Here is a 27,024-nt window from a genome sequence, read left to right on the forward strand (position 1 = left end):
TTCCTGGAGCAGAGGTAGAGGGATGATTGAAGAGCACAGAGTGGCACTGTGCAGCAGTTTTGCTGACAGCCCTGCCTTTAAGCGCTGTCCAAATCACTGCAGTAGGAGCTCAGGCAGAGCACTGAGGTTAAAACCAGCAAAGAGCACTGCACAGCTTTGCTCATAGGAACCACAACACCGGGAATCTCTATTTCTCCTTGCTAACAAACAGAATCTCAGGTTTCTTAAGAAGTACAGATTAACAGTTTTCTGGGCTGCTCTGGCAATAAGTCACCTGATGAGCTGTTGTCCATTGCAGGAAGGATGCTGCCTGCAGGCTGCTTGTGTGCTTGTGCACCCCACGTGTTCTTGCTTCACAAACAGCAGAACCTGTTTCTGACTCAGTAGTATTTAATTTTAAATCTGACTCACCCGCTGAACCTTTTCATATCCCCAAATTCGTTTGGTTGTAATTTAAAGATTGCTCCATAAAACTCACGCTCAGCTTTCTTCCAGCCACAGTGATTGTTTAATGGATTTTTTTTTTTACTTTGCTAAAAAAAGCAGACTCAGTCCAAAGCTGTCATTAATCCCTCTCCCCAAAGAAGTATTGGTGTTGAGTCTCAGCTGTCTGCAATAGTTGCCTAAGAGCTACGGGCTGTAATTTGTCTTGGCAGGTTAATTAAAAGTTTAGGTCTTATTAAAGCCATCATTAAGATCCCAATATTCACTTTAAACTCTAAAGTTTACCTAATGCGGAAGCGAAAGCACTGCTGTGTTAAATTTAAAAGCTGTAACTTCACAAGTTTTATACTGTTCACAGTTAAACAACACCAGAAACAGTAACACATTAGTTTATGAAACTGAAGACTGCTCTGCAGAGTACAGATTTACTTTCAATTATAATTATGGAATCATCAAGATTGGGAAAGACCTCTAAGATCCCCAAGTGCGACCCCAACCGATCCCCACCATGCCCACTGACCATGTCCCTCAGTGCCAATTCTCCACAGTTCTTGAACACCTCCAGGGATGGTGACTCCATCACTTCCCTTTGGCAGATTTACTTTGCTGCAGCAGTGCTGGGAACTGAGCCCTGTATTCTCCATCTTCTGCCTGGAGCAGCGTCCAAATATCCTTCTGAGCATGATTTTTTTTTCCTGCTCTAAGAATTTCTCCAGTTTGAAATTCCCCAGCTCAGGAAATCAGTAAGGCTTTCACAGAAGAAAACATTTTTAAAGCACAACCACTATATGTTTGTTTTCAAAGCAATGCAAATGAGCTTCCAGCCAGACTTCTCTCCCTGCGTCATTGCACTAACAAAGGGGAAGAAAAGGCAAAACATCCTTAACCTGTCTTTGAGCTGTGGGGGAGCAGCGTGGGTGAAAAGCATGTCAGATTATCTTTAAGGCAATATTGTTTTGTTTACCTTCGCGACCATGTGATAAGCAGAACAGTCCATGATAGATTCCCTGTTGCCCTTGAATCATTCTATCTTTTGGCTCAAGGGAGTTGGTTTTTTTATTGCTGTACAGTAAAAGAGAGCCTTGCCCCATACATGGGAATCGCTTGGTAGCTGTACAGCAATACAAAGCTATTGTGTACAGGAAAAGCTGCTTACAGGAAAACCCACTCATTTTGAAATAAGTAAAAAAATTAGATAAAGAAGGGCCTTCTTCAGTAGAATTTGGCCAAATTTGTTCAGCATTTATAGAAATATGATAAAAATTGTAGAGTCACAGAGTGTCTTGCTGTGGAAGGGACCTTAAAGCCATCCACTTCTAACCCCTGCCATGGACTGGCTGTCCCCACCAGCTCAGGCTGCCCAGGGCTCCATCCAGCCTGGACTTGGACACCTCCAGGGATGGGGCACCTACTGCAGCAGTGCCACGGCCTCACTCTGAGCAAAGAATTTCTTCCTAACATCTAACCTAAATTATCCTAATTATTATCCTAAATTATCCTAAATTATTATCCTATGTGATCGTAATTAACCTAATATCCTTAGCAGGTTAGTACCTTTCTCTTTAACCTAGATTTCAGCAGCTTGCTTAAAAAAAGTCAGGGCAAGTGTTGTGTGAAAATGCATTGTATTGCTTCAGAGCCTTTCCAGTGTATTCATGAGGTCTGCCAAGACAAAGCTGCTGTGTTTTAAGTCTATCCATACTGCTGTACAATAGTATTATGATTTTTGCTGGTGCCAAGGTAAATAGGATACAAAAACCTGACACTTTGTTTATGAACCAGGGTGTAAAGTGGCAGTGCCAAACAAATACATCAAGGCACACCTGATGGGAACCCTTCAATCTGTGTGGGATGAGGAGCATGTAGAGCTGTGTTGACTGTCAGAGGCAAGCTGCCATTTTGTTTGATTTCTGTGGCAGGGGCACATAGAAAAATCTCCCATTATTATTATTGTGCAGCCATAGCGCTTGCAGCGTGAGTGTGTTTGAAAGGTATGGCTGGGATGCAGGAAGAAGAAGGATCTGGTGATGTGAGAAGAAGACCAGCAGCCTGGAAGTCCTGGGCTCTGATTTATGTTCTAATTGTGACCCAACCTAAGTTCACGCTTCAGCTGCATGCCATGAGGAGTGACATTTCCCCAGAGATGCTGCGGGGGTGATGGAACTGCTGGGAAAACGCATTAAGCATTAATTAATAATCATGAATAATAGGAGAAAGCACAGAATTGATAATGGGAATCAGAATGATAAGTTCATAAAGCCAGACTGTACAGTCATTCCTCCACTGCGAGCAAGGACTTGCCTGAGTCAAGGACAGCAGCTTTCACTTCAGCAGTGCGATGCTGAATAGAAAGAATGCTGATTTTCCAAGTTTATGTGCTCTGTTCTAACAGACTGAACCCTTCAGAGCCAGTGAAATCACTGCGGGCTCTGCTTGATGATATCAATTACTGTGCTGCGCTGGTCTGGAATGATTGGGCCTTCCATTATCCTACTGAAAACCAGAGAAAAATGGAGAAAAGCATGTGTATTCCCAGTTTGATAGCACATTTAATTTCATAAATGGTGAGGCTGTCCATCATACCGATTTGGAATCTGATATAGCTATAACTAAATCCACTCAGGAACATTAGCTCTGATTTTAAGGGCAAAAGATGACAGTTGAGCCCGTTGTCTAAAAGGATGCGGAACCATCATCGCTACAGAGTTATGTGATGTCAAAATGTGTGCCTGTTACATGCCATTGCTTGTGAACCTGGGGAGAATGCAGTATATAATGCCTGTCACAGTTTGTTCTTCTACAGTGCACAGGCAATTCAGGTGGAGGGAAATAAAATTATTCTAGAAAAGTTTTTAGCTTTTAATAACATATTTATGTCCCATTCCTCCAAATTACAATGTAAGGCATTATAAAGAAATGGACAGAATCACAGAATCACAGAATGGCCCGGGTTGGAAGGGACCTGAAGGATCATCAAGTATCATCGTGGACAGTCAAAATCTCTCAATAATAAATTAAATCTTTTTGTAAATGACATTGGAAGCACTTTCTGAAATTCCTAATACAAATAGTTCTCTGCAAAGCACTGTGTGGATTCACTCCCTGATAGTGGTGATTTCTTCCCAACGATCTGGTGTAAGTGAAGCAAAAGAGTGGGCTGAGGAATCAGCTGGAACCAGCACATCTGAGACAGAGATTTGGCTGAAATCTGCTCGGGGGGGGGTAAGAAATGTCTGATAGGCTGCAAACATCTATAGAGCTGAAGAGAAAAGGTCTTCCAGCAGCTGTTACCGCTGAGCTCAGGTTTGTCTGCATGCAGCCCCAGAGAAATCAAAAGGAGAAGCAGCATCAGCTGTCTGAGAAGTGAGCATCTGTTTGCCATCGTGTCACCCAACGAGCAGCAGGAACACGTGTACAGCACCCGTGGTAGGATGCAAGGTTTTGTCTCGCTTTTATCTTCTGCAGGAGACAGTGCTTAAGTTTAGGATAAGCCCCGTTGTTCCTCCCGCCCCCTTCACTATCCGTAAGAAAGCTGCTGTAAGTACTTTCCTCCATCAAAGCACAAGTTGGCAGTGTTATTTATAAGGGGCTGCCAGCACATACAGCGCTTTACAATACGCATCAAAGGCCAAGCTCCCTTCCTGCTATAGCCTAAAATATCACAGCCCTCATACAACTCACACACATGAAGGATACCTGTGGGTTCACAGCAGGACCGAGCTTAGGGAGGAGAGAAGGAATTACAGGGCACAGACAAGCTTGGCACTGGATCATCTCCTGAGAGGACGGGGTTGTGTGAAAGGGGACCTGAACAGCTCTGAAAGTACCCCATTCAGGTTTGTTTCCCTTCCATTCACTGCCCATGTGTATGCTGACTTAAACTCTGTCAACTCCCAGTTCAGAGTGGATTCCCAGGCATTATCCACTGAAGTCTCAAAGCCATTCACTTTATTTACACTTGCTTCACTAACATCTGGGAAAGTCTAAATTGATCTCATGTAAATACTGAGGAGAATGTGCAGGCATGGGGTGTGATCCTCTATCCTCTGTGGTGTATGCTTTCTCTTAGCTAGTTCCCTTGTTACTTTACTTAACCTCCTCATGTACAGTTAGGTCTTCAGGAAGAATGGATGTCATGTCCCTGTCACCCTCTTCTGAACATAACCTGCAAGTACGTCCATCAAAGGAGTTGGTACATGCTGAAAATTGAGCAAGTAGTTGGCCAAATCAGGACTCTTTACCTGTTAGTGGAACTCCAACTGCTCTGTGGAGGTGGTCCGTTACCAGTGGTGTTGTTCTCACATACTTTGTGAATATGGTCATTGCATCCCATGGTCACCTTGTTCCATCCCCTGTTCCACACTGTGCCTTGTGGTAGCCCTCTACAGTCAATTCATAGCTTGTGCCTTCCCCAACTTAAAGCTCTTTCTTTCTGCTTGCTTTGCACTGGAAAAAAAAATAATAATAGTGACATATGAGAGCCTTGGCAGGGAGGAAAATCACAACTTCATTTTTGATGTTACTGATCTCTCTTCTGCAACATAACAGCAGAGCTTTGCATGCTCTGCAAATAGCTTTTTGCCTTCAGCTCTCTGTGTCCCATTACAAGCCCTTGCTTGACAGATGCTCCATGAGATGGTCAGTGCCTTTTTTGATGACTCTCTTGTTGCCAGCATCCTTGTTTGATGCTTTCTTTCCTGTTCTTTGGCTTCAGTTAGCTTTTAATAGAATCATAGAGTCATTTGAGTTGGAAGGGACCTTTAAAGGCCATCTAGTCTGACTTTCCTGCAATGAACAGAGACACCTACAGCTTGATTAGGTGCTGAAACCCTGTCCAGCCTGACTTTGAATGTCTCCAGGAAGAGAGTATCCACCTCTGTGCATCCTGTTCCAGTGCCTCATCATTCTTTCCTTACATCCAGTCTAAATCTCCCCATTTCTAGTTTGAAGCCATTTCCCTTTGTTCTGTCACAATAGACCCAGCTCAAGAGTTAGTCCCTTTCTTTCTTAACCCTCCTTTAGAAACTTTTGCTAAGCTTCTCTGAACATGGTGAAGTTTGCAGGTGTCAGGTAGCATAGAAAGCATGCACTCAGTTCAGCTAGGAGGCAATAAGGGCATTTATGAGTCCCTGCTAGGCTGTGACTCTCATTTTTTTTCTTTGCATGTTTGGTCTCATGAGTGGTAGTTCTGTTTGATTGAAAGCTTACATTTAGACAGAGGTTTGATGATCCTTGTGGGTCCTTTCCAACTTGGGGTATTCTACAATTCTATGATTCCATGGTTTATCCACAGATAGCTTCAAGCCATTTGCCCAGGGAAGTTGTGGAGTCACAATCCCTGGAGATGTGGCACTGATGGACACGGTTAGTGGGCATGGTGGTGATGGGTTGATTATTGGACTAAATGATCTTAGTAGTCTTTTCCAATTGTAATGATTCTGTGATTTTATGGCCAGTCTTCCACTTGGCCACAGGGCCAGGTCCTTCAGTGAGAGGGGAGTTGGCCCACGCAGAAGGATGGCAAGAAGACAGCAGGCTGCCAAATCCATCAGAGTCAAACTCAGCCCAGCCTGGTAGGTAGGACATTGCCCTGGGAGATGGAAATGAGTGAACTCTGAGCTTCATAGGAGTTCCCCTCTCCAAACAAGTGAAGTAGTGTGATTGGAGACATGTTATTTTTTCATCCAGGCGTACATGGAAAGCTAATCTTTATAAAGCTTAATAAAAAATACCTTGTAGCCTGAGCATGGATCTGGAAATGGCAGGAGGGCTGTGAGGTGGGGAAACCTTTCACATTAGTTTATAATCCCCATGGTCAGAGGTTTTTGTTTGCTATTCTCAGTAGGACAGTAGTGATGGTTTTAGATGATAGTGACACAACCCTTAAAATTTTAGCAGCTGATAACTTTATTAGCGTGCCCTAAGTCTTTTCATCTGTGTGTCTATCCCAAAAAATAGATAACAGTCTCATTTCCCACTGAAGGGAGCCCAGAGCAGGAGTGCTGAGTTTTATTGCCCTACAGAAGAGCCACAGCTCTTCCAAGAAATCTGGAGTCACACTATTCATTTCAAATCTAGATGTTATTTGTGGTGACCTTTTCCTCTCTGCAAGTGTCTAAAACAATTCTTACATAATTATCCTGCTTCCCAAGCCTTAATGGCAGGCCAAATTATTATTTCAGGATTCTTCTGTTCAAGACTTTAGGCATCTCTAATAAAAGAGAAATTAGGGACACATCTCAAAGATAATTAAATAATAAGAAGCCTGTAAAGGTCAGATACTTGGCTGTGAAATCTTCCACCACTGCTCTTTCCTAATACGGCATATTTCTTCATTGATGCCCTGCAAGAAAAAGCCAGCAGCATAAATTTTTAGTGTGAAGTTAAAATTAAAGTAGGGATGGAATCATTCATTTAACATTGCACTGCAGCTTTTGCTTGTTGTTTTGTTCTGGCTTAGTTTGTATAGGTATGCTCCTCTTTCAATAGAGCTAAATGACTACAAGTGATAATTTTGGATGGGAAAAAAGGAGAAACAAACAGACACATAGATGGACTAGATGATCTTGGAGGTCTTTTCCAACCTTGGTCATTCGATAATTCTATGATTTATATTGTTGTACAGAAGAGATGGAGCCATGTTTGCAAAAATTGTTTGGGTGCCAAAAAGCATTCACTTCAGTTGAAGTTAGGTGACTGGATGTCTCCAGTGATCTGGTTTTACCTGGCTTTGATTGTGCTTCAATTTAATAGGAAAAAAAAACACAGAAGTAGATTGGTCATTTTGAAAAGCTTTTCCTACATGTGTATTTAGATGGGCTGGTGGTAGGCTTGCATTTGCTGTCAGAGTACTGTTTGCAGCAGCAAGTTCTCTTGATCCAACAGAGCTTGTACAAAAGGTTTATTGATTGGGGTAATTACTTCAGTTTTAGGGTCATGGAATGGTTTATTTAATACTGAAGTTAAAGCCTTTTCCTTTCTTTCTGTTATTTCTGTCCCTTTTTTTGGTTCATTTTTTCAGAACAGCAGATTTCTGCCTTAATGACACGACATACACTGGTACCAGAGGGTTTCTGGAGAAATGTGTAAAGCAGTGCATATGGTTTTTGTTTTTGCACTTTTGTATATAGGTCTTTCCATGCACCCCAGACTGCAGGCTAACGCAAGCAGAGCTTGTTTTATCCCTGCCTTATATTCCTGAGCTGCTGGGGCAGCTCTGTGCAGACTTTTCTTTCCATGAATGCTCCCCTGCTAAAGCACAGTAATAAGTTGTGGGAGTTACACGTCCACTTTTGGCAAACAAAGCGAGAACGCTTTCTGTGCTCCAACAGGCTATTTTAAGACTTCATTTTCCAAAGGCTGTATTTAACTGTATTTACGTGCACAGGTTTAATTGACCACATGAGAGAACAGCAGCCAACAAGCTCGGCACCTCAGGAGTCACCAATCTCCCTTTTCACACAGAGGCCAGGGGGGACGCGGACATGGTCTGTGCAGTAACTCCTGGCACATGTTGACTTTTAAAATGATAACAGCTGTTCTGTGTATTAGATGTGTGGCTGCTTTCTTTATCTAAGTGCTACAACAGTCTCAGAAAGAGAGTTAAATAAATTAGGTTAAACTGATTTCTGGCTCAGAGGATTGCTGGGGGCTCTGTGAGGGAGTGTGCCTCGACCAGGTTTGTGCAGCAAGTCAGCTACGGGCAGGAGCAGAGCTGTGCACTCTGCTTTTTCTCTGGCAAATACCTGAGCACGAGCTTGTAACGGCCACAGGAAATCAAGGGCATCTCTATGGGGTCAGTATTGGGGCTGACCCTGTTTATTATCTTTATTGATGATCTGAACCTATGTTCAGATTGAGTGTACCCTCAGTTAAAATGCAGGTGACACCAAGCTGGGAGGAACTGTTGACCTGTCTAAGGCTAGGAAGGCCCTTCAGAGAGACCTTCACAGGCTGGATTGCTGGGCTGAGGACAATGGGATGAACTTCAAGAGTAAGTGCAGTGGAGCTGTGAGGGGTCTGGAGCACAAGTCTCATAGGGAATGGCTGAGGGAACTGGGATTATTTAGTCTGGAGAAGAGACTTCTTCCAAAGGAAACGCTTTCCACAACTTTCTGAAAGGAGGTTGTGATGAAGTGGGCCTCTATCCCAAGTAACAGTGATAGGATGATGAGGTAATGACTTTAAATTGTGTCAGAGGAGGTTCAGGTTGGATGTTAGGAAAAATTTCTTCTCAGAAAGAGTGGTAATGCAGTGGCACAGGCTGCCCAGAGAGGTGGTGGAGTCACTGTCTTTGAAGGTGTTCAGGAACTGTGGAGATGTGGCACTGAGGGACACAGTCAGCGGGCATGGTGGAGGTGGGTTGATGGTTGGACTAGATGATCTTTATGGTCTTTCCCAACCTTAATGATTCTATGATTTTTTGTTATGGAATTGATCTGACAAAAGGCCTAGGAGACACTCAAGCCCTTCTATCGCACTGGGCATCACACTTGAAGGTGTGCCTATAGCAACCTGTCTGCAGCATGCCTGAACCTTGCATCTCAGCCATTCCACCTACTGCATCCCTGTTTTTCAGGATGGATGCATTTGCTAAAGACTTCGTATGAAATGAAACTTAGTCTTCAGTGCACTGAAAATGATAATATTGCCAGGGTTTTGAGGCATCTGTTTTGACCAAATGTTTCCATGTTTGAGGTCCTTTTTGTATGTATGCAAGACTGATTTGCAGTCTTTTCCCTACAGTACACCAACATACAACATCGTTTAAAATTAAACTCAAGGCCAGCTTTAGCCTTGCCCCAAGCTGCAATAGCAGAAATTCTAATGTACTGAATGCAAAGTAACTTCCAGCTTGCTAGTGCAGCTCCAGAAGTTGAACCCCGAAGGCTGAATAATTGTTGTTTCCTGTATTCATTTGTAACAATTTATGAGAGTAGAAAGGAACAACAAAAAAAAAAAATTTACCTTGCAATCCCTTGGGCAAATTGGGGATATGAGAGTTTTATTGGAGCGAAATTCAGGTTTAAAAATATTCCAGCTGCAAAGAAGAAAAGCGAGGAAAAAAGGAACTTTCACAAGGTTGTTTCTAGATCTCCACAGCCTTGCTGTATGTAGAAGGCACTGAAGTTACCATTCTTTTAAGGTGCATCTTAGGAGGAAGATGACAGCTTGAGTCCAAGGGCTAGTTTCTTTAAAATCATCCATTGACATTTTTCCCCAACTAACTTCTAACCTGTGACACATTTCAGGTGACTTAAAGAGAAAGGGTTTTTTTAAGATAGTTAATAGGCAATTCTGTAGAACTTTATTTCAGTGCTCCTTTCATGCTTTTAGCATTGCTCACATTCTCAGGGAAGAAAACAGTGATCTCTGTATATCGCTACAAACTGCAAAAATACATTAGCAGGCTTTTTTTAAAGGTGCCTTTATTCTGATCCCAGTGAAGTCAAAGAAGATTTTACCATTAACTTAAATGGTAGAATACATAGAGCGATGCCCAAGTGCTTTTGAAATCCCATTACACCTTATGCTTTCAACCATCTGATAGCTTTATATTGTAAGGCATTCTGCACTGGAAAGATTTCTTAAAAAGGAAGCAGTAAGAGAAAGGAATGAACTAGTGAGATAAAGTTTTCTCTCCAAGGGGAAACCAAATTCAGACCAAATGTGGTATAGGCTTCTGAAGCAAGCAGGCTTGTTCTGTTCATTATTTACTCCCCACACTATTCCCACTTGGTCCCACTTTCTGCAGAACAGAAGTTCAAAAATAGTCCACGCAAAGCTGTTACTGTAGTACTTATAGCTGGGTTTGGAGTTGAATGTGCTTGAAATAGTGTGAGAAGGACTGATGTTATTGTGGCAGGGCTATTGGAGTACCTGGATGGATGTCTCAAGCCAGGCCATAGAAACAGAAGTACAGACATCTCAAGGGAAATTGTACTCGCATGATGTACTGTCAAATTTGGCAGAGTCAGCAGATGTTGATGGTTTCAGTAAATGACTCAAAGTGATGCTGAATGCCAAACTTTTAGTGCTTCACCATCACCTTTTAAAACAACCCAGACTCCAGAGGCAATGCTGGTGTGGTTTACACTGTACTCTGATAGAGATGTATGGTATCTGCTGTTGGAAGTGGCTTTTTTTTTTTTTTTTCCTAAGTGATAGAGGGAAAATAACTTGCTATTGGATACTGTGGTTATTGTACTTCACTCTGACTTTCCAGAGCCTGGATTGACTTAAGGAGCAGTATAAAAGGACTGCCTGCACGTTACCTTTCTCCTGATTTAGCATCCTGATACCTCCATGTGAAGGTTAGAGTTCCACTGGGATATGAGGGCAAAACAGGGTTGTCTGCATGGATCTTTAATTAAAACAGACCTCCCAGCCTTCAGGAAAAGAAAAAATAGTCAAAACCTGGCACAACATCAAGTGGCATTAGCCGTATCAGCATCGCACTAGGCACCCTCCAGAAGAGGAAACTGTGAAAGAGCACTCAAAAATAATGAGTGAGTTTCCATGATGCTGTCAAGACTATCACATCCCTGGCTGCCAGGTGTGGATTACTTGAGCTAGAAATATAAAAGCCCTATAAAACACAAATGAAGCAAAAAAATCGAAATCTCAGCAGGTGAGGATGCGCCATAAGAAGGAATCAGTCCTTGCACATTTCTGCTCAGAAAGGAAGAGGTGGATCAAGAGCACACCGGACCCAGTATTTTCACATTTCCCTTGTTTTCAGAGCCTTATTTTTTTTCTTCTTTATTTTTTTTTTTATTTGGCTCAAAATGTCAAGGCTGATGTTTCAGATATCTGAAGCGTGTTTTATCGCCTCTCACCTCCACGTCTCTCTTGGCATTGTTATCACGATTACAAGAGCAGGTGACAGTTCTCTGGGCTTAGAATCTTACCTACCCTGCAGTGAAATCCAATCGAGTAGCATCATTTCTTTGAAAAATAAACAAGGCTGCAAGCTCTGCAACTGGGAAGTAAATTAAATGCTAGCTTGTGTTCACAGAGCTTCAGAATCTTCTTTGCCTTTAATGTTATACTGCCTGACTTCCTATTCAAATTTCTGCTAATACAGTCAGGGCAGTGACAGGGGGCATTTTTGTGAAGGAGAGACATTATTGCAATGAGCTTGCAGGTGACAGTTTTATTCTGGACAAGCACTGGGTCTAAGAAAAATAGCGTGTGTCTTGCTAAAGCTGAGCTGGTGCAGCAGCACAGAGTAAGGTGAAGTGATGCAGAGTCCTTCACCCTCCCATGAGATGTAATTCATTGCAGTGTGAGAGGGATGCTGTGCTCTCACCGTGGCCCCTTTGCACTGCTGAGGCTCACATAGGGGATTTCAAGGTTAGATAGGAGCCGAGAGGTCTAATTACCTGCTGCCCTGCTCCACCTGCATTGCAACGCATCTTCCTTAGCTGGGGGAACATGACAAGACAAAGAATAGACCAGTGGACAGTCAGGAACTATTACTTTCTGTATATATTTATTTGATACAGTCAACAATTCTCTAGATATTTGTCCAGAAGTAGGGGTTTTTTATTATTTACTTACTTTTTTAAAATTAATGCATCTGTGTAAGGGCGGAAGGTTATAGGGAAAGGCTTTTATTCTGTAGGTATGGCAGCTTCCTTCAGGCCCTGAAGCTTCATTTATTTTGTCACCAAAAGATTTTGAGGCAATTTCTCATGCACAGGTAGAGTAGACTACTCACAGAAAAGGCCAAAAGCCTGAATAATGCATAAATAAATTTTAAAAAACCAAAAAACCTTTCTCCTTTGTTTTCATCTCACTTTTCATATTTTGCATTCTCATCAGCAAAACAAGTTTCTTATTCTTTGGACCTCTGTTCCAGAGACTGCTATTAACACCGATTCATTAAAGTACAATTTCTCTACTGTAGTGCTATTCCTCCACGTTTTTGCCACCAAATGGTGCCAGTCCCAGATCAGCTTCTTGAGGCTATCAAAGGAAGTGTTTATGCTTGAATTCATACAACCACACCACACTGAATGGCATTTAATCAGTTCTTAGAAAGCTGTCCTGGTGCTTATTAACTCCCAAGAAAGCTACTGTCTTCAATGGCCAGCCAGATAACTATTTTTTCTTTGCCAATAAATAGTTGCCTCTAAATGCCTAGGGAATGATGATGCTTGGTGGCAAGTGTAGGCTATAAAATATTTAGCTTTAACACACAATTGTGTTACTGCAACCTCTAATAGGATTCGGTGTCAGGCAAACATCTGCCTTGGCCTCTGGCCCAAAGATACAGAAACAAGCTATTGAGTTGGGTCTTGCATAGTAAATAAATAAGGCGGGTATCTGTTAAAGTGCGTATGCCACTGACTGGCAAGCATGGTAAGCATCTAAAAGAGAAATCCATCAAGAGCCCAATCATTTGTCTGTCTTCTTAATATGTTTATTGTATTTCACATGGATCCCATTAATTCATGCAGGTAATGGTAAGCCAGACCATTATCCTGGGAGCTCTGTCACTGACACTAGTTTGTCATATCAACCACGTGGTGTATTTGTCTGTGATTACCAGCCTGAAAACATGAGAATGGTAACAATTAGCAATTTCCCACTGAGCTCACTGATATTGTTCATAGTATAATGTGAAATCTAATTGGGGGTATGGGCAGCATCGTGTCAGTTTATAGCTTCTTAGAGGGTAAGTGGTGACTGTACTGGGGTAGCAAGCAATGAGGTAAATATTTCAGCCAAGTTTACCTTAAGATCTACCAGCTGTGAGATTACTCATCCCAAAAAAATATCCCCAGAGAAAGCAGCAAATATCCCAAAGAGTTGTCAGCAGCTGTAAGACATGTGGTGCATGCTGGTTTGCTCCAGACAATGATCTGGTTTCCTCTTTGATAATTAAAGCTCCTTAAAGAGTACTTCAGAAGGGTTTTTCGCTTGGAGAAATCTGTTTCACACTTACCAAATCATTGAATCACAGACTCATAGAATGGCTTAGGTTGAAAGGGACCTTAGAGCAATCCAGTTCCAATCCCTGCCATGGGCTGGTTGCCCCCCACCAGCTCAGGCTGCCCAGGGCTCCATCCAGCCTGGTCTTGGGTACCTCCAGGGATGGGGCACCCACAGCTCTCTGGGCAGCAGTGCCAGGGCCTCACCATCCTTTTTGAGTAAAGAATTTCTACTAACATCTAACCTAAATTTCCCCTCTTCTAGTTTAAACCCATTCCCCCTTGTCCTATCACTATCAGACCATGTAAAAAAATCACTCCCTCTCCTGTTTATAAGCTCCCTTCTAGTACTGGAGTGCCGCAGTGAGGTCTCCCTGGAGCCTCCTCTTCTCCAAGATAAACAAGCCCAGTTCCTTCAACCTTTAACCATATGAGAGGTGCTCCAGCTCTCTGAGCATCTTTGAGGACTCTTCTGGACCTGTTCCAACAGCATCACATCCTTCTTGTGCTTGGAGCCCCAACCAGGATGTATTACTCCAAACGGGGCCTCACAAGGGCAGAGCAGAGGAGGACAATGCCCTCCCTCTCTGCTGTCACTCCTTCCATCTCTCATTTCTATTAACCTGGCAACACTTTTCTACATCTTACTTCTCCGAAGTGAGGTAGGCTGGACAGGGGTAAGGAAAACCTGTGTACCTCAGACAAGATGGTTCTGCAGAACGAGACAGTGTGAGTCTGCAAGTAGCATGTCTCATTATGTTACTCACTCCTCTCAGCAGAGATCTGCATGTTTACAATATTTATTCAGGATATGACTTGTTTTTTCAGTTGCTAATTAGATTTAGAAGCTGGCAGGACAATTACTTCCATACGCAAGCTTCTGCAGTCTCCATCTGAAGCCACACCGCCTTGAGTTTTGCTCATTTATCCCCAGCGTGAGTTGTTTGCTTCCAGGAGGTTTGCTCCTCCTGCTGTTTGTTGTTGGAAGATGGCAAGGAAGCTGCATTTTCTAACTTCTATTTGGACATTATAGCACAATCATGTGAAAGCATCATGCGTGTTTGACCTTCCAATTTATAATCTTTGCCCTTCCCAGCTGGTGGCAATCAGATTATTTCAGAGATTTGGAACCCAAGAGAAAGCTGTGGGAGTCAGACTGAAAACAGGGAACATATATCTCCTTCTAAGAAAGGATTGTCATGGTCTCACAGTGAACTTTAACTCTTAAAAACAAAACAAATCATTGTCATGATTCTCTGAAGCAATTCCCATGGTGCCATTCATAAAATGCCACATGGAGTTTTGTATGGATTGGAAAATATCAATATAATTACTTGTAACAGCTTACAGAATAAGATGTAGAATGGAAACTAGAGGTTGGCCATTTAGGGCTTAATTATTGATCGGTAGTTTTTCACTGGTATTCATTAGTAGCTACATTGACTGTGCTTGTACTTAAAAGACATTCTTCCAGATAGTAGCTTTGTGCCTCTAACTTAGGGGCTCCCTGGAATTTAAGTTGGATCTCATTTATCATCTGTGCCTCATTAAATAATATCTTAACTAAGTCCTTGCATCTGCACAAAATACCTAACTTCGTCCATGTGCCTCTTTATGCTTTCTAGGGTTCCCCCAACTCAGTTCACTAGACTTATTGCTAAATCACCTATAACATCCCATTTAATTTGAAAGTGAGGTATTGGATCAGTGTATGTGCATGCGTTTATGTGTGTGTACATATCAGAAGGGCCAGAAAAGCAAGGCAGCTCTCCATCTAACACTAAATTCAGTCTTGGGCTGAAGACAGAGGTTTTTATCAGATATTTAGTGGCCATGATTTACTAATGCCTGCAGTGTTCAAAGTGAAAAGAAACTCCAACCTATGATCATATCTAAGAATATAAATAGAAGCATGCTCAGGATTTTAGAGACTTATTGCTCATAAGCCGTGTTTGCTCTCATGTGTTCTGCAGTAGTGAAAAAAAGGCACATTCATTTAACACTTCCTTTTTGGCAATACCTTACAAGGTGCTGTATCAGCTTTGGTACAAGAATATACTGCATGCATCTTCATCGCTTTTTTGAGTTTATTCTCAGAAGTGAAGAACTTCTGGGAGTGTACAGAGACCTTAATTGCCCTGAGTCACACCAGGCAAGTTAGTATTCTTAGCTGCTAAGAAAGTGCTCCAGCCACAGGATGGGGAGAATTTCTTTTCCTCTTCAGTTCATTTTGTCCCTATCAGTCAGGTTATTCCAGGGCAAAGTGGGTGTACACAAAATTAGAGCTTACTGGAAATGCTACCAAAATGCTCGGAGACAGTGGAGAAGTAGAAGGAAGGGTTTTTAAGAGCCTCTCTATCGTATCATGAGTTGACAGTTGGACTTGATGATCTTAGTGATCTTTTCCAACCTTTATGATTCTATGATTCTACGATTAATAGTGTACGGTGGTCAAGGCATGATTAAAAGTTACCAGGGTGCTTCAGTGAAGAAGTTACAGTGGGTCTCTTTCACCTGTCTTCATTCCTTTTCGGTGGGTCACAATATGGCATGATGCAATTAGGGCATACTTGCAGAGAACGGCCTGGGAAATGGAGGATTGAGGAGTAGTGAGATGTGATATGTGTGCATACCACGCAATCTTTCAAAGTTAAATGCCAGAGCTGTAGATGAACCACTAAATGTTTGTGAATAATTTTTGTAAAGCATTAGTGTTGATCTCTGCGGATGGGATCTGACCAAATCTTGATGTCTATGACAACAAAATCTACGTCTGAACTTGTCAGGGAAGGAGAGGGCCACAACCAGAGTGAAGTTCATCGAATGGATTCACCTTAAGAGTCAGGAAAATATAGTTAGCTAAATAGACTACATCTCTTTGGTAATTCTGAGCTTTAAGATCCTGTTATACATAGCTACACTGTTGAAGGAGTCGTTGGCTTTACCCTACAGTAGACATATGCTTGGTATTCTGAGTCTTTCCAGTCATATCCTACTGTAGGCATCGCAAGTACATCAAGTACATTAACTGAACCACAATGGAAATGCAATACAGTGGAAGGTATTATTTTCAGTGACAAAGATTACCCTTTAGCCAATGGAACAGCTGCCATATTAGATGCTGTTTTACTTTTCAGATGTTTCTTTAATTTGTTTTTTATATTATTTTGCATAAATATTATTATTTTACATACATACACCAAGAAAGTTTTGTAGATATTTCGCTTCTTTTCAAGGACTCAGTTTAATCCTTTAAAGCGAGAGCTTGAAAAAAACTGGAGTTTTCAATATACCATAGGTGTTGTCATGACATGGGGAGTCTGTCCTGCATCAAGCACACAGACACAGGTATCCCCACTGACTTCAGAGGTCAGGCACATGTAACCTCACTGCGCTGTTCCTACAGCTTGCAGACGCCAGCCCAGAATGACAGCGTGATGGTGAGGTTTCCCCAGCTAAGTACTGCACAAATGCAGAATAACACAGTCCTGCTCCTGTTCCCAGTTTACAGGCAGGAAAAAACAATTCATATTTTGGGAGAAAATGATCAGGTCTTTCAGCCACAGCTGGTAAATCTGCTTGCCCATCTCACTGTCTTGCTCCGCAGCGCTCACAGTCTATATGTGACCTATTTGTGTAAACCTGTGTGTGTGCATCAGTAAGTAATTTTGCTTGCTATATTTCTGGATACAATTCTTGAGAAACAGACAAAAAAGGCTTTAAAAAGAAAAAAGGCCTAAAGCAAAATTACATTTAGTTTTCAGCAGTGAAATTAAAGCATCACAAAGTTCTGAAGATCATACACGTACAGGCTTATGTGATCTTTTAATTTGTGTCTATACCTGCTGTTAAGTGAGAGATGGTACACTTAACTATCCACACTTTGACTAGCTGTAAAAACGCACAAGTTTGGAGCTGCTATTTGTTTATTATAAGAAATGCAGCAGCTGCTCTACGAGTGGGATAAAAGTGGCAGATCAATCCCAACATGTTGGTACATGCTGGGATTGTGTTTCTGTACACAGCAAATACGAGCTTAACCAAAGTGCTAGAAAACTGGTGGCACTTTCTTGTGCCTGCCTTGCTGCATCAAGGTGTATGCTTGTGCAACTTCTGCCAAGACTTAAAGCATAAATGCTTGAAGCAGTTTTCATTATTTAAGCCTGCTGTTGCCTTTTTTGAATGATTAAATTGTAGTACGTCCTTTAAAATGTCCCTCAGAAACCTGTGTTGTTCAGAGAACACTCCTTCAGAAACAGCCCTCCTTTCATTCCCAATTAGAAACTAATCTGCACATCTCTATTGCAGCTGTTTCTTTTCACATACACCCAAAGGAAGTTCACAAATATCTTTGCTACCACAAAACCTCATGAAGTGCACTAGGAAACTGCAGTCATTATCCACATAGCCAAGATTTCCACCCTGCTCCATGATAGATGCACCGCTGCTGTCCCTCCTGTATAACTGAATCCAGTTTTAATCAGATATGCATCTCTCCCAGAGAAAATGTGAAATAATAGTGTGGAATGAACTACAGTGTTCCATCATCTTTCCAAGGCCCTATCGCATTTACTCAGTGCTTGCTTACAGTTTAGTCAAGAAAATGATTTTCATTCTTTTTGAAAAGTGATGTTTACCAAAAGATGTCTTTGTTTTTCTTTAAAGAAAGATAAGTTTTAGCCCAAATATTTTAAACTGTCCTCACAATAAGATAAAAGTGCTAGATATCATTTTGCTTACCTGTTAACTTTCTGTGGAAGATGAATAGCCACTGTTTTTCTAAAGTCAGGGAATTTAAGATGCTAACTAGAAACAGAAGAAAGAGTGAAGCAATCCCCCCTTTCGTGTTCCACTGAGATAGAATGTTAGACCCAACACTTCAGCCTGTTTGTATAATACTGTAGAAATAATCCATCAACAGCAAGCAGACAGGATGAACCAAACTTCATAAGGGAATATGTCTATCATAAATCATCTGTGTTGGGTGCAAATAAATGCCCCATTTCATTTTCTCCACTCAACAATATCAGACCAAAAATGCATGTTCTGCCAGGAGAACTGTGTTTATTGTTTCTCTCCAGTACATTCAGCAAGGGAAAATGGTCAGAAAAATAAGCAGGGTGAAAAGTTCTCAGGTCCTAAGTGAGGAAAAAACTTAGTGGGTGCTGAGTGGTTGTGGTTTTGGTCATAGGGTTTGCAGTCCCTGTGCACAGATGTGAGATGTTGAACCATCCATTGCTATGAATGGATGAGCTCCCATTACAGGAGCTCAAGGCTGATGCTTCTATTCCCAGCTTCGGTGGTTGTTTAGAGGTTTCAGCCATCCTGCCATCCAGAACCCTCCCAAACTCAGTGGTGTTTTCTTGCCTAATCTAACTTTTGTTTCTTTTCAGAATCAGTGGATAACTGTCCCAGTAATTGCTATGGGAATGGAGACTGTGTGTCTGGGACTTGCCATTGCTTTCTCGGCTTTCTGGGCCCTGACTGTGGTAGAGGTAGGAATTTCCTTGATTAACTCTTCACTCCTCTCCTCCTGTTGTTTTTTTCTTTGTCAAAGTTACCTTCATGCCTATGCACTTTGCCAATTGCACATTACCAAGCCTGGGGCTGCTGCAGGAGAATGGAACCAGGTCAGATCTGTGAGTTTTTTTGTTATTTGCCGTGATTGCTGTGGCCTTAGCAACAACGTGACCCCCTGTCTGTGCATGGACAGGCAAAATGTCACAAGAGGAATTTTCCCTTTGGGAATTACTTCAGAAAACATGACTTAAAAATGTGGCATTGCTGTTTATTTGGCAGACTTCTCCATCACTCTATGGTGCACCATTTTAATACTTTGTTTTAAGACACTGATTGTAGACTAGGTCAGTACATTTTTCATTGTTGCAGGGCCTGCAGGATAGCCTCAGCTATGTCTGATGTCTCAGCTCCCTGATGGCTGCAGGGAGCAAGGAAGGAAGCAGAGCAGTGAGAAGCAGGGCTGGGTGCTTCAGTCAAAAGTGGAAATACTGGGATGCCTTGGGAAGGAGGCTTACCCAGGAAACAGTACAATACATTTTTCTTCTCAAGTGAAAAGTATTTTTTAATAAATCGTTTTGGAAGGATTTTCACTTGACCTGAAATTTTTAGGTTAGTTAAACATTTAAAAAACAAACTGAATTACTTTCAATAAGAACATGTTACAGACAGAGAAATCTAAACGTCACACGTGGAAAATACCAGAATGCTGTGCTTCAGTCTTTTCAAGGTCTTTTTTTTTTGGCTGGAACAGTTGAAAAGACGGAGCGCAGATTTATAACTCAGTGTATGGGGGGATAATGCAAAAAGTCAATGCCCACACAAGGAGCTGTGCTAAGGCAGCAGGTCAGGCCTTCACCCCAGCCCATTGCTTTGTCTGGGAAGCAGGCTGGGCTCCTTCCCAAGAGAGAAATCTAAACTCTGTCCAACCCCACGTCCGCTCCCACTCCCACTGAGGTCTGCTGTGCCTGCGTGAGGCTGGGGGCCACGTCCCTACAGCCCAGCCAGGAGATAAGGCCTAATGCAGCCCCACAGGCTGGGCCCGGCTGAACCCCAGTGGAGTCTTGGAGGTCGCGGCCCAGTAAGATGGATGTGGCTGCCTGCATCCCCAAGAGCTCTGGTGTCAGACTTCTTGCTGACTCAGGTTGGGCTTGGTTTGCATTTCCAAGCTCCTTTTTAAGTCCATGCAGCTGGAGACAAAAGGAATTTTGCCATCTCTCGCACCTCCTGACTTCAGCTAGGGGCAGAAGTTCGGGGTTTGTTCGCTGAAGGCTCCCTGCAGAGTCAGGGCAGAATGAAAAGCTCCTTCATTGTCAGGCAGAATATGTGAACTTTTAGTCTGAATCAGGGGAGCTTCCCTCCTGTCCTGGTTTCCCCGGACTCCAACTGGGCCACATGAGTGTCTCCCATTTCACACGGTTGCTTACTCTGGCTGATATGAACATGCCTGATTGAGCTGGGCTCCTATCACAGGTTACTGTCTGCCTTTATGAAGACAGACAAATACTTGGAGTGTCAAAATGCAATTTGCATGTGCATTCCCACCCTCAAGGCTTTTTCAATAAGACCTTGCCATGAACTTAATATACAAGGGTCCCAAAACTGGATAACTTTTGGTTTTCAAGGGAATAGGAGATGCTGCTTTTGACCTAAACATCCCTTCAAGGACAGCAACTGCAGCATATGCAAGGCTGCTACAGGATCTGTCTGCAGCTGTGTGTCAGTTTCTGGATAGAACAATAATTCTTAAGTTCTCTGTCCAAGCCAGGATTTCTAGGTCACAGATTTCTTGGGCTCCTTTGTTCCCATTCAACCTTGCAATTCACCTCCCAAATCAGTGTGAAACTTTGGAACCGAAATATGTATAAATACATTATTAACCAATTACATAATTTGTAAACAACTGTATCTTTAACTAATTATTTTAAACAATACAAATGAGAGCAAATCACCAGTGATGTTTTCAAGGGCCTTTTGAAGGCCTCCTTGAACATAAAGAAGGTGTTTTTAACACTATCTACAGATTAAAACAAATAAATGAATAATCTTGCTCTATGATGCTGAAGTGATGTGCATTTGGGCTGTTGCTACCACACTAGAGAATTACTGTGATTTTGGCATCTTAGAAATTTGTTGGAATGGAATTGGAGTGATCAAATTAATTATACATTTTTATGCATGGGAAAGAATTAAGCAAGTAGCAGTGGAAAGAAATCCAGAAACCTTCTTTGTCTTTATTCATTATGGCATGCTACAAAGGAGCTCTTGTTCTTCCCATTGCCTTAACATTGGCACAGTAGTTTCCAGCTTATGCTGAAGGTATTCTCCAGTTTTATTGAAGATGGCCAGCAATTTATTTGATCTCGTACTGAGTGATCAGCTGTCCTGTCAGAAAATATGTAAGTCTTTTTCATGGGTTAAAGGCAATTATTCTTTCTTCTCATGGCAAAGAGCTCTAAGGATCCTCCTCCAGTGCCTTGAAAGAGCAGGCTCCATTACTGAGCATTTGAAATTTGAGATAGGAGGGAGAAAAATTCCATCAGTCTAGCTGAAAAGTGAAATTACTGAGTGAGTTTGCTGTGAAGCATATCTATAACACAGTGTATCTTAAATAACTTATTTCTTATATTGTATATTATATGCCTTGTATTCTCCTTGCAAAAGATGCACACCACTGCAATGTGCTTTCTTTAAAGTGTACAGAGCAGTCCTTAGTAATAACAGTTGTCAAATTCCTTTCTCTTCTACATTTCTTTTATTATAATTCACTGCATTTCAAACCAGTTTAACAGTCAGAGCTGATAATGCTTTGTATTGTACAGAGTGCACTATAATTCTGTAAGACTCAGACTTGTCTATAATGATAAATGAAAACAACATGGATGGGCATTACACAGCTACTATGTGAAGTGGTAGTAAGGGAACAGAGGAGTGTTTCCTTTAACCATGTTCATAGCTCATACTCAGAGCCAGGAGCAATGCAAAAGAAGCATGTTGAATTCATCACATGCCTAACAAAGAGGAATTAAGCAGTAGATAGGACCATTCCTCTCATATTCATCCTGCATAAAAATGTTCATTGATTGCTTTCGTGAGAATATGAGGATCATGTGCAACAGTGAAGGAGAGAAATCTGAATTGAGTATGTCCTTTCTAGTGAGTTTTACTGAAAGCAGTTGATGAGAACAGAACTTAAACAAGACAGAATTTGAAGGGTCAGTGGACAGGAAGGTGTTGCTTCTGAGGGCAGCTTCCATGGACAAATCAGAACAGAGGACAAGAGAAGGCAAAGGTGGCAATTGTAGAGAAAGGAGAAGGGAGCAAAGATCTTCAGAGAGGAGCTGAAGGAAGCCTGGAGAATAGCAGTTACCAAAGCTGAGGTCGAGGAGGCTGGGATTGGTCCCTGATGCGTTCTTCCATGGGGAGCCAGCTCTGAATCTTGCAGTTCATCCCACCCTCCTCTGCCTGACTTTTTTCAAAGTTAACTCAGATTATGCAGTTAAAATTCTGGAATCCACCATGCCACAACTTGAGTTGTCTTCCTTTTCTCCCTTTGAGCATCACTGGACACTAGCTGGAGCCCAGGAGGTTCCCTCTCAATATCAGAGTTTATATTTGAAAACTTTTGTTACAGAAAGCTTGGAAAGCCAAGAGGCATTGTGTGAGATGATGAATGGAGTCCAGCAGAGGTCATAAACGTGGGCTGGAGTTGCAGTTGATGGTACGACTTGAGCTAAATCAGGGAAATGGTATCAACATGGCGTTCTGGAGTCTGAGCAAAGAAAGTGAAAACTGTAAAGCTGAGAATTACAACAGCAAAGCAGGGGGGTAATTGGTGTACAGCTAAGATCTGCAGCAGAGGCTGTGTCGAGGCAAATTTGAAGGCTGGCAGCAAGTCAGGAACAGAGATAAGCAATTTAAGGTCAGTGGTGCTGCCAAAGGAGACACCAGTGCGTAGGGAGGTCAGAATGCAAGAAAGGTCTGAGGTTAGTTAGTGAAACAAGTACCGTAGACACAAAGCAAAGAGATGCTTTAACTGAAGAGCACTGTTTGTTTTAAACATTCATAAGAGAATGCAGTTGACAGCTGGATGTCTTCCCTGTAAAATAATTGGTTTTGGCAAAGAAAAGAACAACATACCCCACTGAAAGAGTGTGTACAAAGAATATAAATCCCATGCTGGACTCCTGTGCTCTTTTTTGAAGTGAAAATTGTGTACAGTTGTTTTTAATGTGATTTCTATCATCTTTCCCCAGCATCCTGTCCGGTGCTGTGCAGTGGGAACGGGCAGTACATGAAAGGGAGGTGCTTGTGCCACAGTGGCTGGAAAGGAGCAGAATGTGACGTCCCGACCAACCAGTGCATCGATGTCACCTGCAGTAACCATGGGACGTGCATCATGGGGACCTGCATCTGCAACCCAGGGTACAAGGGCGAGAGCTGTGAAGAAGGTATTTGCAAGATACATTCAATTAGCCTTTGCTTCGATTGTCATTATGTAATTACATGGATGGAGGCAATTCACAAACGGACTGGCACTTAAGCAGAACAGTAATAGGCACCTTAGGGATACAATAGATGGATGCAGCATAAAAATGATATGTTGTAATAACTTGTCGTTAGATATCATATTTGTTCAATAATTCAATGAAAAGCCATCAAAAACTTCAGACACACAAATCTAGTTGAAAGACCAGAACATCTAATCATATGTTCAAATGTTCTTATTAAAGCATCATTTCCATTTACACATCTGAACATGTAATTACTTTTATAGTGCTTTCTTCTCTGTTGTGCTATGCCAAGTGATTTCAGTTGCTTGCATATACAAAATGGTGGCATATGAAAGTCTTTGGTTCTTTAAAAGTATAGAAATGCTCAGGACTTGAATTAAATTCTGCTTCAAAATCAGATATTATTTTAATAGCTCTTTCATAGCTTTATATACATATATTTTTTTTATCTTACATTAACCCCCAAACATTTTTCATTTACATTTAGTTTCGTGACTCAGAAATGCAATGCCTTTTAGCTCTTATCTTTCGTCTATTTGAGCAGGAAGTCACCTGCATCATAAACCTTTATCTTCCCCAGTCTGTGACTGCTTCTTATTGCTGACTGAAAAAGTGGACAGTTTTGTAAGTGTACAAAGCATTTGGACAGTTACGAGAACGCATCCAAAGGTGTCTGATTTACAGAATACTCTTTGGTGCTTTAGAAAAATGTTCTCAGAATTCTATACAGAGGACCTGAAAGGTAATTATGCTTAAATTATGCTTCTGTAAATGCAGCTATAAGGCTTCTGCACCGCCTGGTAGAGTTGAGACATCAGCTTGATACATGTGTAAGAATCATTAGATCTTGAATTAATTTATAGTTGTCCTCATGCATGTGAGATAAAGATTTCTCTGGAATGGCTTTTATTTTACAGACAATGGAAATAGGCTGAGCTGGATTCAGACGTTGGAATGGCATCTAATGTAGCAATTCTTTTGATGCATTTTGTGTGTTGGAGTGGGACATTTCTGATGTACCACAGCTTCTGTGTTAGAAATACACGCATAGTGTTAGAAATGAAGAGAATATCAGCACAGTGACTGTAAGCCACCTCCTGAGAAAGCTGCACTGTGGCTTAAGAAGGCACAATTCAGTGAAGTCATGGGGCGTGCGAACACTGAAGATGGTGTCTACTAAAGTGCCTTTAAAACATCTCCACAGATCTCATTATTTACAAGATCATATCTTTACTGAATAAACCGAAATGAAAAAATACTCATTTTGCCTTCAGCAAGTCATGTTGCACGTGTGTGAATCACAGTAAGATTTGTCCTTTTTTTAACAGGAGCCTCTTTTCCCTGGTCATGTTCAAGCAGAAAAGTCAAATAGCACTCCACTGTTTTATGCTGTCACTGTAGTAGGTGATGGCATCAGTCCCACTAGGTAACAACCTGAAAAAGAGCAAAGAGAACATGATTTTCCTTATGAGCTCTTTTGGATTTCTCCAACTCTGCGTTTGTTTCTCATATTCCAGGTCTAAGTGATATTGTGTAGTGAGAAGGGGTGGTAACTCAGTAATACACCATGGAGGAAATCTTCACAACATACATACATTTATATATACAAATTTATTTTACTTAAATCTATTCAAAAAGTTGATTTATTCCATTTTTTAAATTGTTTTTACTTTTTAATTTCTTTTCTAAAAGCCACCATCTGGCATCGATTACGCTTTATTATTTCTTCGTTCTTTCAGCTTCACTCCTTACTCAGTATTTAGAATGGGTTTTCATTCCAGCATTTCTTCTGTCTTTTCTTTTCCCCCCACAGAAGTTCAGCAGTGTTTATAAAACACCGGCCAACAATCTTACAGAAGTTTTTCTTTTCTCCTTCCTCAGTTTATTGGCCAATATTTTATAAGGCATGGGCTAAGCCAGCAAGATGTTAAGGGAGGGGAGCAAATTTAATCAGTGAAAAATGAGAAGTTACTCTTTGGGTACTGCAAAAAAAAACCTAATAACTCGTGTGACCAATGAAGCATGAAGCATATTGGGGAAAAGTGTAGAAGAGACTCTAGCCTTGCCTGCTGCATGATTTATCTTCTTGGCAAAGGTTCTGCACAAGGTTGAACTATAAATGGGGCATTTTCTAACCAGAAATTAGACCATTTGGGACATTTTCCAAGCAGCAACACAGATATATGTAAAATTCTTTTTCTTTTTTTTTTTTTTTAAGTATAGGAGATTTTGTCAGCTCTGCCCTCCTGCCCTCATCTCCGCTTCTCTCAGCGGCTTCTCTCCTGAGCAGATAAATTTGTCAAGCAGAACTCCCTACAAATATAACATTGTACTCCGAAGCCACTAAGCAATTGATGAAGAAGAAAGCAGAAGCCCCTAATCCTGTCCCAGGGCCCTTGTACTGGTGCAGAAAGCCTAAAGAGATACAGCTAGTGAGACTGAGATTAAAGTAGCCATTGTGTGTGACATTTTCTGAAAGGGCTCATTTCAACATGAAAAATGGCCTTGGGATTATGATAAATGGGGGGTTCTGACATGCACATTCCCCTCCTGTAATTGGCTGTGCTGGAGCCGGGCTGGTGGATTGTCTGCCTTCCGTGATGGAGCCCTCTGTAAAACTCACCTTTTTCCCAATTGACCTTCCGAGGGGATGATGAATTGCCTGGAGGTAGCCTCTTGTCAGTTAGCCTGTGATCTTTGTTCCCTATGTTCAAACCATCTGCTGAGAGCCTACGGAGGCTGCTAGTTCCTTTCTTAGTCCTTATCCTGCTTATTACTGCTGAGAAAGAACGGGGCCAAGGCTCCAAGGCTCTCATGCTAAAATTGGCACCTAGCTCCCAGCTCACTAGCACTGAAGGAGATTTATAGACTCATCCTTTCCAGCCTCTTACCATTTTCAAGAATTGTTCCAGCTATGATCAGGGCTCCAGGAATCAAAGGGAACTCAGAATGCTCTCACATGCCTTGGGATAGTAATTGCTGAGCCATTACTTGTCAGAGCAAGGAGGTTTTGCGAATCCAGAGAATTATCAGAGCAGCTGTTGTGTCTCTTTTTAAGGTTTCTGGATCTTAAGCAGGTCATTGGGATTCTTATTAGCTCTTGCAGGAAAAATAGAAGCTGCAGACCTGCTGTATGTGCAGTGGCCGTGTTCTGCTCTTCTGCATTTGAGCCAGGAGCTGAGCAGTTTTCCTCCTGCTCCAAGCCAGACTGACACTTGTCACTGATCCCCAGGGTGCTGCCAACGATGGGAAGAATTGCTCTAGGTTGTCCTACATGCTTTTATAAATAAACAGGTGATCAACTCCTCCGGTTCTTTTTTAGGAGGGTGTTTGATGTGCTGCATGTTTTGCTCTTGCTGGTGAAATTTTTCCGTGGGTAGAGGAGCTGACAGTTGCCTACAAAGCACATAACTCAGGACATAAGGACCATGCTGCTGTACCTTGCACCCTACTGAATTCTCTCCAATCTCCTTTGGGAGGAGTCTTCTTCAGGAGGAAGTTTTTCACAAAGAGTGGTAAAACACTGGAAGGTTGCCCAAGGAGGTTGTGGATGTCCCATCCCTAAAGGCATTCAAGGCCAGGCTGGATGTGGCTCTGGGCAGCCTGGTCTG

General features: G+C 41.9%; 1 protein-coding gene across 1 annotated transcript in view; it reads left to right on the forward strand.

The window, feature by feature from the left end:
- Positions 1-24,846, forward strand: part of LOC104909415 (teneurin-4-like) — a 78,061-nt gene extending 53,215 nt beyond the window's left edge. Inside the window, exons 9-11 of the mRNA XM_019612331.2 lie at positions 18,776-18,877; positions 23,156-23,350; positions 24,331-24,846. Coding sequence (XP_019467876.2) covers positions 18,776-18,877; positions 23,156-23,350; positions 24,331-24,383 — 350 coding nt within the window. The 3' untranslated portion in view covers positions 24,384-24,846. The remainder of the gene's footprint in view (positions 1-18,775; positions 18,878-23,155; positions 23,351-24,330) is intronic.
- Positions 24,847-27,024: the final 2,178 nt, after the last annotated feature.

Source organism: Meleagris gallopavo, chromosome 1, assembly GCF_000146605.3.
Source record: "Meleagris gallopavo isolate NT-WF06-2002-E0010 breed Aviagen turkey brand Nicholas breeding stock chromosome 1, Turkey_5.1, whole genome shotgun sequence".
Classification (NCBI taxonomy): Eukaryota; Metazoa; Chordata; class Aves; order Galliformes; family Phasianidae; genus Meleagris; species Meleagris gallopavo.